Source organism: Mus caroli, chromosome 7 (assembly GCF_900094665.2).
Source record: "Mus caroli chromosome 7, CAROLI_EIJ_v1.1, whole genome shotgun sequence".
NCBI classification, from domain to species: Eukaryota; Metazoa; Chordata; class Mammalia; order Rodentia; family Muridae; genus Mus; species Mus caroli.
The window spans coordinates 52,639,247-52,653,725 of NC_034576.1; the positions used below are offsets into that span (position 1 = coordinate 52,639,247).

Here is a 14,479-nt window from a genome sequence, read left to right on the forward strand (position 1 = left end):
CCCCCCCCCCTTTCTTTTTGCCAGAGTCTCTTAATAGCCTGGAGATCACCAAGTAGGTTAGGCTGGCTAGTAAGCTAGGTGGCTATCCTCCTGCCTCTGCCTCCTCAGCACTTGGATTATAAATATACACCACCACAACTGCCTTTTTAAGGGTCGGTTCTGGGCTCTCTAACTCAATCCCTCATGTCTGTAAGGCAAGTGTTTTACTGACGGAGCTGCCTCTTCCAGCCCCCACAACAGCTTCCTTAAAGGTTAGCTTCCCTGGCTCTTTCTGAAGAGGGGTGTGTATGCATCGACAGTGCTACCATGTGAAGCTTTTGTCACAGCCTATCAACTGGTCAGTACTCAGTTTCACCTCTCACCATCACGTTCACACACTAGTCCAAGCTCCTCAAGGTTATATTGGAATGTTGAATGCTGTACCCTAGAAATGTCAGGGTCCATGTCATAGACATGGGGGAAGAGGACAGTGTATGACAGAGTCCTGTGTGCATGGAGGTATTAATCGCTTCCTGGCTTTGCTCCGCTCTGGTCATCTGAGACTGCTTAGAAAAGAGCAAAATCAGCAACGCATCCTAAAAGACCCTGAGCAACTGCAACAGATGAGATTATCTCTGTGCAAAGCTCTCTCCTGACTTCCCCTGCCCTGTTCCCCTTCAAGAAGCAGGGCCATCACAGTCTTTAGAGGGCTACGCATCCTAAACACACTAGCCAGTAGCGTCAGGGTTTTGGTCTGACCTTGCTGGTTTCTCTCTTAGGAAAAACAGACGACGCCAAGGTGTCTGAGAAGGGAAGGCTTTCGCCCAAAGCTTCCCAGGTCAAGCGCTCCCCATCGGATGCTGGCCGCAGCAGCGGGGACGAATCCAAAAAGACCCTCCCCAGCAGCTCTAGGACGCCCACGGCCAATGCCAACAGCTTTGGGTTCAAGAAACAGAGCGGCTCTGCTGCTGGGCTGGCCATGATCACAGCCAGCGGGGCCACCGTCACCAGCAGGTCTGCCACACTGGGTAAAATCCCCAAGTCGTCCGCCCTCGTCGGTCGGCCCACGGGTCGGAAGACAAGCATGGATGGAGCACCAAACCAGGATGATGGGTATCTGTCTCTCAGCTCCCGGACGAACTTACAGTACCGGAGCCTGCCTAGGCCCAGCAAGTCCAACAGCCGGAATGGAGCAGGGAATAGATGCAGCACCAGCAGCATCGACTCTAACATGAGCAGCAAGTCGGCAGGCCTGCCAGTGCCCAAGCTGAGGGAGCCTTCCAAAACATCCCTTGGCAGCTCCCTACCAGGGCTTGTCAACCAGACGGACAAGGAGAAAGGCATCTCTTCAGACAGCGAGAGCGTGGCTTCCTGCAACTCTGTGAAAGTGAACCCAGCCACCCAGCCGGTGTCCAGCTCAGCTCAGGCCACTCTGCAGCCAGGGACCAAGTATGCAGATGTGGCCTCTCCCACACTCCGCAGGTAAGCAGGTGGGAGTGCACAGGGCTGAGGAGGGCCAGAGTAAGTGGTGTAAAGCATCCTCTGGTGGCGCTTCCACTCTTTGTAACGCTGAGTTCAAGGGCAAGCTCCTGCCGACGGGTCTGTACTCTGCATTTTTTTTTCTTCCATGCCAGGATGGGAGACAGAAAGTTCTAGAACCATGCTTCTCGACTTTATTTTAATTAGCTCTCAGATGACTTTTCTGATTCCTGCCTCAGTTTTCTTACTGTTCATTGGAGTTCACAGTATTTCCCTCCGCGTCCCTACTAAAGATCATCTTTGCGGCTGTGCTTGGCTATGGAAGGCATTCAGTGAAAGTTACAGACACCGAGAGTGAGGTCCTGGCGTACTTTTAGACCCAGACGGTAGCTCAAGGGAAGGAGTTGCATCGTGTTCTTATCTCTATAGCCTCCTGTTCTTTTATAACACATGGACAAATATTTGAAATGTTTGCTTGTAAAAATATTGTTGTATATGTGTGTGTGACATAAGTGTGTATGTGTGTTCATGCGTGTAGGCTCATGCATGTATGTGCATGCACAGGGAGGCCTGAAATTGAAGCCGGTATCTTCTTTGATGGCTGTCTGCTTTAATTACTGAGGCAGAGTCTCTTGCTGAACCCAGAGCCGGGCTAGTCTGCTAACCAGCATGCCCCAGCCTGAGTTGCTTATGAGATCCTCTGCCTCTGCCTTCCTAGTCTAGGATTTTGCAGGTGGGTACCACACTCCTCTTCATCCTTCACGTGAGTTCTGGGCCTCAGACATCCCATCCTCATGCTTGGTTGTGAGGGCATTACACAGTGAGGCATCTCTTTAGCTGGGCTGTTCCCTTTTCTTTTATATAAACCTCTAAAAGCAGATTAACCTCTAATAAAAATGGACTTCCTAGCCCCTTTGGAAAGAATGTCTTCCCCATAGCTCTCTACTTGGTGGAATTTCTCAAGGTAGTAAACGTGCCCTTTAACTTTTCCTTTTACATCACTCACAGGACCCTTTTCTTTTTGGTTTTCTTCTCCTCCACTTCCTCTTCCTCTTCCTCCTCCTCCTCTTCCTCCTCTTCCTCCTCCTCCTCCTTCTTCTTCTTCTTCTTTTTTTTTTCCTCCATAGCTATCTTGGAACTCATTGTGTAGAACAGGCTAGTTTCAAACCCACAGAGATCTACCTGCCTCTGCTTCCCAAGTTGGGATTAAAGGCATGAGCCACCAAGCCCCACTACTGGCTCATTTTTAAACATTTTGTTTGTTTGCTTATTTCTTTATTTAATGTATGTGAGTGCTCTATCTACATGTACACTTGCATGCCAGAAGAGGGCATCAGACCACATTATAGAGGGTTGTGAGCCACCATGTGGTTGCTGGGAATTGAACTAAGGACCCCTGGAAGAGCAGCCAGTGCTCTTAACCACTGAGCCATCTCTCCAGTCCTCTGAATGGCAGTTGTATAGCTCTCACATTGCCTTCTGGGTCATGACAGACCCCAGAATGATGTTAGTGAAAACAGAAATGGGTCCCAGGACTCATATGTGAGGATGAACAGGGATGTCTGAAAATTCCAGAAGAGTTCCACACACGGGTTGAAAGAATCTATGTGGTGTACCCTGTCTAGGCTTAATTATTAGGACTCCAGAAATCATATTTTTAAGGGGGAAGGTCCTATTGGGCTGTTCTTGGCTGTTTTATCACACTAGCACATCAGTGAAAAAATTTCCCTACTGTTTACCTCGAGGAGATGAATGAAATGTGGTCTTCAGATTTCCTGGGGAGGCTACAGTGGCAGTTGCTACACCTTCAGGCTAATGTACAGGGATCTTTAAAAACACATGGGCTCCTAACATACTCTTTCCTTAAGTCTCCCTGGGGTTCTAGCTGTGCATTTATTGTGTGGCAAGGAGAAGCCCTCAGTGGAGTGAGACAGGTAACTCTCTCTTCAAGTGATTCCAAGCATTCAGACAGCAGGGCACGTGGATTTGTATGTGGGGCTGGAAGCCAGGCAAAAGGGTTAACTTGGTTAACAATGAAAAGAGCCTGGTCACCAAAGAGTTGTCCATTAACAGGGAGGTGCAGCTGCTGAGGGTATCTCCCGATGCCCAGATTTCAGAGCAGGATAGCACATTCCCTGATTCTGCCATTAGATATTGTAGTGAGGGTTATATATCCCCCTTGTGGCTCACAGATACTGTGATCTGAAGGACTACTTCAAAGTCAGACTCAAACCACTCCAGGCAACAAGGTGAAAGGCCCATCTCATCTGCCTGTCACGACGTGTAGTCTTTTTGTCAGTTATCAGGGTGACTTGCTCCCTTCACGGCATTTTGAGTGTGGGATTAGATCCCTTGCATTCACCCTCTGGCTTGGAGCAGGTTTCACCAGAGGGCTCTCTGCCCATGAAAGAGAAGGGCCCCGTGCCTTCCCTGTACAGATGTCACATGTGCAGGACCGAGCAGAAGGTGGCATGGCAAGGCATGGCATTTCCGTGTGCCTGTTTCAGAGGTGTAATTTATCCCGGTGTGCTTAGTCTGATGTCTTGTGGACCCAGCACGTTTCTGTGTATGGTGTTAGCACACATAGGTTCTCTTGGACCCTGCCTTTCTGTGGCTCATACATCCGTGTCCATATTTCTCCTGAGCTCCCAGCAGTGTAGGCTCATGGTCTTGATCCTTTGTATTATGCTGAGAGACCAAAGAAACCAAGTCCCAAGGCTTCTTACACTAGGTATCACAGAAAGAAGAAACTCTTTTCTTTCTAGAAGATTCCTGGGTAGGGGCTAGAGAAAGAAAGGGGAAGCAAGATCGTTGAGGGGGTGTGGCTGAGTCTATGGGAAAGCCTTCTTGTCACCTGGGCTTACAGCTGCTGCCTAGAGCTAGAAAGAGGTCCCTAGGAAGCACTGGTATCCAGCCCCACCTAACCTCAAGCCCTTCTCTAGAGAGACCCTAGTGAGTCTGCAGGAGAGACCACTGCCCTTTCCAAGGGTCTCACGACCTCCTCTGCCTCAGGAGCTCTGCACACCTTGGTCTGGCCCAGGTATTTGTCCCACACAACCCTTTGTCTCTTCGCAGACTCTTTGGTGGGAAGCCTACCAAGCCCATCGCCACAGCCGAAACCATGAAAAGTGCAGTGGTCATCTCCAACCCTCATGCCACCCTGACCCAGCAAGGTAACCTAGAGTCCCCCTCAGGCAGCGGTGTCCTGAGCAGTGGGAGCAGCAGCCCTCTCTACAGTAAGAACGTGGACCTCAACCAGTCTCCTCTAGCGTCCAGCCCCAGCTCAGCCCACTCGGGCCCTTCTAACAGCCTCACCTGGGGTACCAGCTCGTCGGCAGTGAGCAAGGACGGCCTGGGCTTCCAGTCTGTTAGCAGCCTGCACACCAGCTGTGAGTCTATTGACATATCCCTCGGCAGCGGAGGGGGCTTGAGTCACAACTCCTCCCCTGGTCCAGTGGCCTCCACTAAGGAAGACTCCTTGATGCCTTTTGTCCGCACCAGCAGTGTGAAGACCACACTGTCGGAAAGGTTGGTGCCACGCCCTCAGGAAGATTTCCTTCCCTAGATACAGACGTGAGGTTAGGGATCTAAAAACTACTTCGCTGTTACCTGGCAGGTTCTCTCTCTCTCTCTCTCTCTCTCTCTCTCTCTCTCTCTCTCTCTCTCTCTCTCTCTCCCTCCTCTCTCTCTCCCCCCCCCCCTCTCTCTCTCTTCTGTCTTGGAACTCTCTCTATAGACCAGGCTGGTCTTGAACTCAAAGATCCACCTGTTCTGCCTCCCAAATACTGATAGCCAGGCATGCCAGTGAGTACCTGCTCCATTGTCTGCTAAAGCCAAGGGAAGGTGGCAAGAAGGAGGCCATCCCAGACCCCAGTGCTCACCCAGGTGCTTATTAAAGGTGTGCACCACCATGCCCAGCTTGGTTTTGATCTTTCTGATAAGTCTTCCTTTCCACTGGAAGTCAGTTTAGGAGAGAGCTCATCTGGACTGCTTCCTGCTATCTCTTTCCCTTGGTGCTTGGAGCCACCAGATGGGACAGATTTATGCTACTGTCTGAAATGACACTCAGCATCGGAAAGCCCTCCCGTTGCCGAGGGCTTGCCAACTTCAGCTCCTTCTTTCTTCTTCTGGTGTAACTGAGTGAGCAGGACAGGTGACCTGGGAACAGCTGGGGATGCTTGGTGTCACCATGATAAGCGATGGAGAACCTGCAAGAGTCCTCAGAACTCAGTCTGCTACAGTCTTGGGGTGTGTCTGGTTTCCGGACCAGCCACGGGGAAGCAAAGCTGGGGTCAGCGTTGGGAGTGAGAAGTGTTCTGATGGTTGTGTATAACAGTTCCGTTTCCTTCTGTCTAATGTTCCTTCTCTTGTTTTCGACTTGCCTGGACCTCTAGCCCTCTCTCTTCCCCTGCTGCTAGCCCTAAGTTCTGCAGAAGTACTCTGCCCAGGAAACAGGACAGGTAATGACACTGCAGGCCTCCCGAGCCTCTGGGTTCTTCTGCCTGTCCGTTGTGTTGTCAAGCCAGTTGTTCTGTGCAAGGCTGTTGGCCCTGAGGCTCCCGCTTGTGTCTGTGACTCTGGTATACTCTGATAGCCAGGCATGCCAGTGAGGACCTGCTCCACGTTCTGCTAAAGCCCAGGGAAAAGTGGCAAGTGGGTGGCCATTCCAAACCCCAATGCTCACCCAGGGCTGCAGGGGCTCTCACTGGCATCCCCATGGTGTCTGTGGCATGTTCCTGCCTCAAGTCTTGCTTTTTCCTCCCTACCCCTCCCGATACTCTCTGCCACCTACTGTGTAGCCTGGCCCTCAACCTCTGTCTCTTCCCCGCACCCTACCCCTTCCCAGCCCAGCTGGCTCTTCTCCCTTGAACGCTTTTGCTGCCGTCTGGCTCACCGTGTATCGTTCCTAGTATCCTGTTGTGTGTGTGTCTATATTCAGCAATGATAATGGTACGGAGTGCCTAGAGGGCCGGGGCTTTGACAACTCAAGAAGCCTGGGTCTGCCCCAAGCCGTGGGTGGGCCTCAGAGATGGAAGTTGACCCTGAGTTTCTGGAGGAGTGGTGACTTGGCCAAACATAACAAGCAGATGTTGTTTCATGCTTAGGGGGAGAAAAAAATTAATGGAAACCCCCTTCACCCCATCCACAGCACAAACGTTTCTGTGAGACTTAGAAACCAGGCCTTTAAACCCCTGCACTTTAGACATTCAGATGCCTTGACTCTATCAGCCAGCAAGTTCCAACATGCCCAGGCTCCTGCCCAGGGCTCAGCTTCTGGCTACGCCCTTGCTGGGCAGGAACAAGGAGACATTGAGAGGGACCTGGAATTTACTTCATCACACATGAATTCCAAATATGCAGACTGCTGCCTCTCGAAACCCTCCAATGAGTCTCTGCCCCTTCTTGAAACCTTTGCCAGAGGCAGCAGGGTTGGGGAGAGGAGCTGAGGGGTACATAGGTGGGACACAGGGCAGCACAGACCATGCTCCTAGATGATACAGCCCCATGCCTTGGCTTTGAACCTGTGGAAAAGGAGGAACAGTTGGGGTTCACGACTCAGGCCACCTTGTGAAGTGGGGTAAAGTATGCACTGGTGTGGACACAGACAGGGCCAGGTTTCTTTTGTATACTGTGTGGACGTGCTGCATGCCTGGCTGGTGGTGGGCGCCTGCCCCTTGGGGGTCCTCGTGCCCCTCCCCAGCCTTCTTGCCTTCCTTCTCTTAAGTCCCCTGTGCTTCTCTGAAGTTCTTGATTTTGTTTTAACTTTTCTACAGTGACCCGCACCTTGATAGGAACACTTTGCCTAAGAAAGGACTCAGGTATCTGTCCCCTCCTTGTACCCATGCCATCTGTTGTGGCTGTGGAGCTTGGCTGTGTCATCCTCATTGCTGCTGGGCTGGGCTCGGCTGGGGTCCCTGCTTTGACCACCGCAGCTGGATTTTTGGATGACAGACCCCTCTCTCATTCTCATCTCTCCATTTGTGGCTTACTTGCTTGAGCAGGGTCTGTGCTTTGTGAAGTTTCATGTGGCAGAGCCATCTCACCACCAGCATCCCTGAGCCAGGAACAGTGACTGCTCCTGGTGGGCCGGCAGGAGGGGTGCTGAGCACGTCATGACTGTCTGTACACACAGCTGCTTCCAAAGGAGGACATGACTTAGAGCATGTGGCTTTGTCAGCTGACCCCATTTTAAAACTCTAGCTGCTTCTGGCTGGAAATACAGCTTCATGGTAGAGCATTTGCCTGCTCTAATAAGGCTATGGGTTCAATCCCAAGCACCACCAAATAATAAATAATAAAAATAATAACTTAAAAATACCTTTGTGGCTATGAAACATCACTAAGAGTTGTCTTAATGTCCTAATTAATGAGTGGGTCAGCTATCAATACCCATCCAGAAATGCATATGATTGGTTTTTGGTGGAATGAAAAAAAAAAACAAAAGACCAAAAAAGAATGCTTTTGCTTCTGTAGTAAGCCGGGCCTCTGCTGCTTGTTGGTGCTAATCCTGATGAAGCAGGATGCTCTAAGTCACCACTGCTCAAATCATGTCATCACTGTCACCAGCCTGAGGTGCTTCAGTTTGCTCACAATCCCTGTGGACCTCTGTCAGTTCTGCCTTCTTAAAAAAGCCTTGCTGTTTGTAGCCCTGGCTTCCCCCTGCATTAAGCATTAAGTATTTTCACGTGAAGTGAAATGTCGTGTTGCTGTCTTGTGTGTGTCTAGTTAATAACCCAAGGCTCTTAAGACCCAGAGCATTTCGAACGTTGTTAACGTGAGGTGGGTATCAACTCAAGAAGGCATGCACTGATGCCTCCCAGTAGAGTTCTGCACTAGAGCCTTCCATCGTGTGTGTCCGCTGGATATGTTAATGACTGATGCCACCATTGCCCCTTGTCTTTGAGACTGGGTCTCATGTGGCCCCGACTAGCCTTGAACTTGCTATGTAGCTGCGGATGATCTTTGGACTTTTGATCCTCCTGCCTCCACTTCTCAAAGTGCTGGAATTGCAGGCTTGCACTAACAGTGCTGCACATTGATCCCAGGGCTTCCTGTGCCCTCAGCAAACACTCCACCCACTGAGAGAAATTCATGACCCACTGTTACCCAAAGAGTCAGGAAGCTAACTTTTAAGTAGTTACATTTTGAAATGCTGTGTACATGTCTGTAAGAGATCTATTAAAGCTATGCAGTTCTGGATTTTTTTTTTTTTTTTTTTTTCTGCTTGTGGACGTTGTACATCGTGGTGCGCACTAGGCTCCGCACCACGATGTACAACGTCCACAAGCAGTTGTTTTTTATTATATGTAAGTACACTGTAGCTGTCTTCAGACACTCCAGAAGAGGGCGCCAGATCTCGTTACGGATGGTTGTGAGCCACCATGTGGTTGCTGGGATTTGAACTCTGGACCTTCGGAAGAGCAGTCGGGTGCTCTTACCCACTGAGCCATCTCACCAGCCCGCAGTTCTGGATTTTTAAAATTGATTGTCTAAACATTCAGGATGGGGTTTTATGACAACCTATTTCCAGGCACCCGATATGCCTTTCGAGGGTGTATATCCATCAACAAGAGTGAGAACAGTCTTCTCATTCATACTGGTTTTCTGTCTAGCTTGCCTCCTCAACACACTCATATTGGGTAGCAAATTCCTGATCAGCAGCCACCCTAGCAGTGTGGGTACTACAGAAGTTCAGGGCGCTGCCTATGGGAAGAGAGGAAAGAGCACGAAGTTTGGAATCAGACAAGCATGGGTTAGAATCTCAGCTCTGTGGTCCCAGTTTCCCAGAGCGTATAGCAGGATCCATTATGTTGTGTTACTAAGTTGAAACCTTAGTTAGATGATGCATGTAATGATACCTACTCTATCAGAGATGCTAGATTAATCTTCCGGTTTTGGAATACCTTGGACCCCATGACTCCCGAAGACTTCCCCACATTTAACACAGCAGTGTGTGGTTCTTTTCCTGAAACCTGTCAGTGCTACATTGTAGCAGTTAAGGGGCTGGACACGTGGCTCAGTTGGAAAGTGCCTGTGTAGCATGCAGAAAACCCTGAGTTCAACCCACAACTCCCTGTATTTTATAAAGCATACACAATTAGTCATGCCTCTAATACCAGCACTTGGGAGATAGACACGTGAGGATCAGAAGTTAAAAGTCATCTTTAGCTACATCACAAATTCAAGAACAGCCTGGGCTATTCGAGACCCCACATCACAAAAAACTGCAGCAGCTACTGTAAACACCAGCACCCCAGGTCTCTCCAAATGCCACCCACTAACACACAGTGATTCATGACCATTCACTGGTTCTGCAGCGTGCACATGCCAGCAGTTAGCTCATTAAAACTTCCTCAGAGCTCTAACAACAACCCCTCTTCCTGACAGGGAGGGGGCTTTGAGGCGACCCTGTCATGAACCAGCATGTTCCAGTCACACCCAGGGATGGCTCTTTTGAACATTTCCAGCCTTTCTCCCTCTTAGGTGTTCCCTGCAAGCTGAAAGGAATTATAATTTTCCCCAGATGCAGCCAAGTAGAGAAAAAAAAAGTTTTGAGAGACTTCATAAGTTTCAGGGCGTGTAGTGATCTGAGCTTTTTCTCCCCCCCATCTTAAATATAGCTTTCTTTGTACACACTCCCCATCAGCTGTAGGGAATGTGTGTTTGTCAGGGCTGTTCATTCCAGCCTGGTTTCTGTCTCCAGGTATACACCCACCTCCCAGCTTCGCACGCAGGAAGACGCCAAAGAATGGTTCCGGTCCCACTCAGCTGGGGGCCTGCAGGACACTGCTACCAATTCCCCCTTTTCCTCCGGCTCCAGCGTCACTTCTCCTTCAGGAACAAGATTCAACTTCTCTCAGCTTGGTGAGTCGCCGCTTGAGCCGCACCGATCCACTCTGCAGGGCAGAGATTCTTTTGTGCTTTGAAACAGGCATGTGGCCACATCCTTCTCGATATCTTAATCGGCCCTCAGCCACACAGTCAAGGAAACAAAGAAAAATCACAAAGTCCTGGGTGCTCGCAGTTACGTCAGGCCCCTGGGCTACATGCGACTTAGGATGGCCACAAATAAAGGCCAACCCTTAAAACACTATGAGATCTGTGTGTGGGAGAGGTTTTTGAAACTCAGTTGTACTGTACGGAGCCTAGACTCTGTAGATAACATAAAATCTGAGGGTCAGACACACCCACGTAGTCTTTTTCCTGTGGTTGGTATAGGGAAGATTGTAGGGGGCGGGCATACCTCCCCACCACGCTGGGTACATCCTGCTTCTCGGGCCCCTGAAGGAGACCATTTTCCAGCCTACTCCCCATTCCTTTATGAAGCCGGAAATAAGTTTTAATGAACAAGTGTTCTTGGAAATGGCTGCTGCAGACATAATGTGTTGACTGGCACGCTGAGAGGGGAGAAGGGTTTGTGACGGGCCCCACTGGAATGCTGAGGGATTCTCTATTAGAGACAGACACATAGGTGCAGATTCGACAGACAAAAGTATGAGAGAATAGTCTAAAGCTTTGTAGCAAATCAGCAAGACATCGGGAGAGATTCCATCTCGAGTTACAGGAGAGTTGGGTGCTGCTATCAGTGGATGTGTGAGGTAATGGAATGCAGGTGGGTATTTGAGGACTGGTCACTGGAGGGAAAGAAAACCCTTTTGGTCTCACCATTTAGAAGAGGCTTTTGTGAGTGTTCTAGACTTCCCATCCAGTCTAAGTGATGCCTGTATCTTGTCATCACAAACATGTAGTTTTGTTCTTTATTAAGTGTATACCTCCAAATGCAGCATGCCTGGCCAACACGGGCAGGGCTTTTGATGAGGAAGCTCAGCCTAGCTCAGGGAAGTGTGTCTCTTTGCATGCTCTTGGGAGGTGATTCCCATCTGAGCCCTGAGACCTACGCTTGTAGTGTTTGTTCCCAGCCATAACTCTTTGCAGCGAGAGGCTCTTGTCATGCGCAAATGCTTCCTATCTGATCAAAAGCCTATTTGGACTATTTTGGGCTTTTGGCTTTACAGAGAATTGTTTCAGATGAACCCGGGGAGTAATTAGCTCATGCCTGGAAGGTGACACTGGCCTGCCTGAACGTGCCAAGTTGGAACGTGAGGCCCTGAGCCTTGCTTTGGAACTGACCCGCCTTCCCTCCCGTATTTTTAGCTCTAAGCCTGTAACTCAAATGCTGATGCGACTACCTTTTAGAAATAGACAAGGGAGGGAAGTTGGCAGGCACACACACAAACTGCTGGCGATAAGCAGCCTCTCCCGGGTACCCCATCTGGGATTCAAACAGAGGTATGGATATCCAGCATCTCATTTTGCTCCTCTGGTTCCAGCGAGCCCCACCGCTGTCACCCAGATAAGCTTGTCCAACCCAACCATGCTGAGGACCCACAGCCTGTCCAATGCAGACGGCCAGTATGACCCCTACACCGACAGCCGCTTCCGGAACAGCTCCATGTCTCTGGATGAGAAGAGCCGAACAATGAGTCGGTCAGGCTCCTTCCGGGATGGGTTTGAGGAAGGTAAGGAATGAAGGAATTTGCCATCTACTAGGTCTCTTGGCACAGCACACTCGATGGGGCTCCTTCCTCTGGTCACCGGGGTAGGGATGAGGGGCTCTCACTAGGAAGCTCTGACCCTCAGGTAACCTTTCGGGATACTTAGGGAGGAGGCCTCTGCAGCAATTGCGGACCCTCAGCATTGACTGAGGTTCCTCTCCTGGCCTTGGGCCATGACTTCTTGGCACGCATCTCCATCTTCCAGCCCTGTTGTTGGCTCACTTTGTTGGCAGAGACTGCGCTGAGTTCATCTCCCTGTGCCCCACAGTTTGGGGTTGGGGGGGCAGGCAGCCCTGTTCCCATCCAGTATTTTCTAGCTTGTCTCAAGATAGAGTTTCTCAGTTTTTACCCTTCTTTCCTTCTCAGGCTGCCAACCATGGACATTTATAGCTTTGTTCCTTGTAATCAGAATTATGGAAGGAAAGTTCTACCGGTTGCTTTGTCAGCTACCTTCATAACTCACTTCATTTCTCTCACCCTCTGCTCCTCCCCCCCACCCCCACCCCGAGACATTGCCTTAGAGGAGCCCCATTCTCCAAACACTGGGCTTGTGGGAGGCTGGATGCAGGCTGAGCAAGGAGTGATGAAGAGAGGGGAGGGCCAAGGATGAACCCCAGCTCTACCCCTCCTCGGGTGCCGGAGCTTAGGCCGGATGCCTCACCTTTTTGTCTCCCTTTTTCACTGTGAAAATGAAAGTGGTAACATTTGGCTGATGGAGCTGTAAGGATTCAGAGATAATACCTGCAAGGGTTAGCTCTTTGCTAACTGCTGCCGGTTGTGCGTCCAAGCTGAAGATGAGGACTCATGAACTTGCGGAGCCCTCTGGTTGGGGGCGGGGGGGGGTGTCTCTGTTGGAACCATTTTGCTAATAGCAGGACAGAGTGTAGGAACGACTCCCTCAGCTCTCGGTCCCTGTATACAGTGGGGAATAGGCTCAGTGTGCTCTGCTCCCAGTAGAAAATCCCAAATAATAAGGGAATACAAGAGACAGACTTCTGCATCTTGGTTTTCGTTCTAAGAAAGGCTGAAAGGACTTTTGGGATCGAACAGGCACTTCTTGGTGACTTGGGACTCTTCCTCAGATTTATGTCCCCCAGCAACCCTGAGCAGAGCATGCTTGTAATCCCTTATATGGAAACTGCTGGGCTGGAGGATAAAGAGGAGAGGAGCCTGGGTGGCTGAAGGCATTATGTTAGATTTAAGGGCTGGTGTTGTAATGACTTTGAGCAGCACAGTGGGGCACATTCCTGCCCTAAGGCAATGGAGGGGGGGGGAACGTTTGCCTTAAGTTCTTTCTAGTCCATGATTGGTCAAGAAGAGCTGTAATGTGCCTCCCCTGTCTCTGAGGACAGCTCCTATGTGGAGCAATATCCCGTGCTGTCCTCTTCATCTGTCATGTGTATGTCTGAGGGAATCACAAAATAGTACCGAAACTTGTCCTGACAAGTCTACATGGTCCCACAAAGGCCAGGGACCATAGCAGACTCATCCTCGGCTAGCTCTTAGACAGTCCTTCTCGAATCAGGCAGCCTGACTTGCAGACCATCTGGGATATCCGATGAAAAGTAGACCTGGTCTAGCTACAAGCATCACCTCAACTTTGGCAACATGATTCCTGATAACCCGGAGCCGAATTGCCAAGGCAGGGTTAGAACAGTAAGAGGGGAGGTTGTTACGGCACCGTGAAGTTGTGGCTTCTTCACCTTTGGGAACTTTGCCATAAGATTGGGTTTATTCCTTGTAAGGCTGTTTGTTATATGAGAAAAGCAAAATAGGGCTTGTGTAATTAGAGGCTTTTAATTCCTTTGAGTGTAGTTTGTTTTTGTTTGTTTGTTTGTTACGTTTTGTTTTTCCATTTTGAATTGATAAGTTACCAGTGCTATGAGAGAAACTTGGGGAAGTCAGACCTCATGCCTGGCCAGGAAATGTTTACTCTTTTCTGTGAGGCAGGATTGATGCTTAGAGAAAATTAGCAGAGGTGTTTTGTGAGCTGGTACTGTTTAATGAGTGCTTTAGAGCCACACTGAAGGCGATGGGAATCATAACCAGGTAGAGCAGGCGCAGCACGTCTTAGGTGCAGCATTATGAAGTCTTTCAGGGAAGTTCATTACCGTAGACTCGATGTAATCTCAAAGTCAACTTTGGTACAAGAATGCTTAAGAGAGGTTGGAGGTGTCTTTAAAGTGGATGTTGAGGCCAGAGAGATGGCCTAGAGGTTCAGAGCTGTTAAAAGCATGTTACCACCATTGCAGAGGGATTGGACCCCAATATTTAGCACCCACATATGGTGCCTCACAGTCCTGGATCTTTTGCCTATAGGAACATTACATAAAGGATTAGAAAAGCACTTCAGGGGCTGGTGAGATGGCTCAGTGGGTAAGAGCACCCGACTGCTCTTCCAAAGGTCCAGAGTTCGAATCCCAGCAACCACATGGTGGCTAACAACCATCCGTAACGAGATCTGG

General features: G+C 49.8%; 1 protein-coding gene across 5 annotated transcripts in view; it reads left to right on the top strand.

The window, feature by feature from the left end:
• The window catches only part of Nav2 (neuron navigator 2), a 364,237-nt gene that overhangs the window by 303,828 nt on the left and 45,930 nt on the right, over positions 1-14,479 (top strand). For all 5 annotated transcript variants that reach the window (XM_029479481.1, XM_029479482.1, XM_029479483.1 and 2 more), the window contains 6 exons: positions 759-1,461; positions 4,534-4,986; positions 5,853-5,918; positions 7,233-7,277; positions 10,163-10,323; positions 11,790-11,978. In XM_029479481.1, coding sequence (XP_029335341.1) covers positions 759-1,461; positions 4,534-4,986; positions 5,853-5,918; positions 7,233-7,277; positions 10,163-10,323; positions 11,790-11,978 — 1,617 coding nt within the window. The remainder of the gene's footprint in view (positions 1-758; positions 1,462-4,533; positions 4,987-5,852; positions 5,919-7,232; positions 7,278-10,162; positions 10,324-11,789; positions 11,979-14,479) is intronic.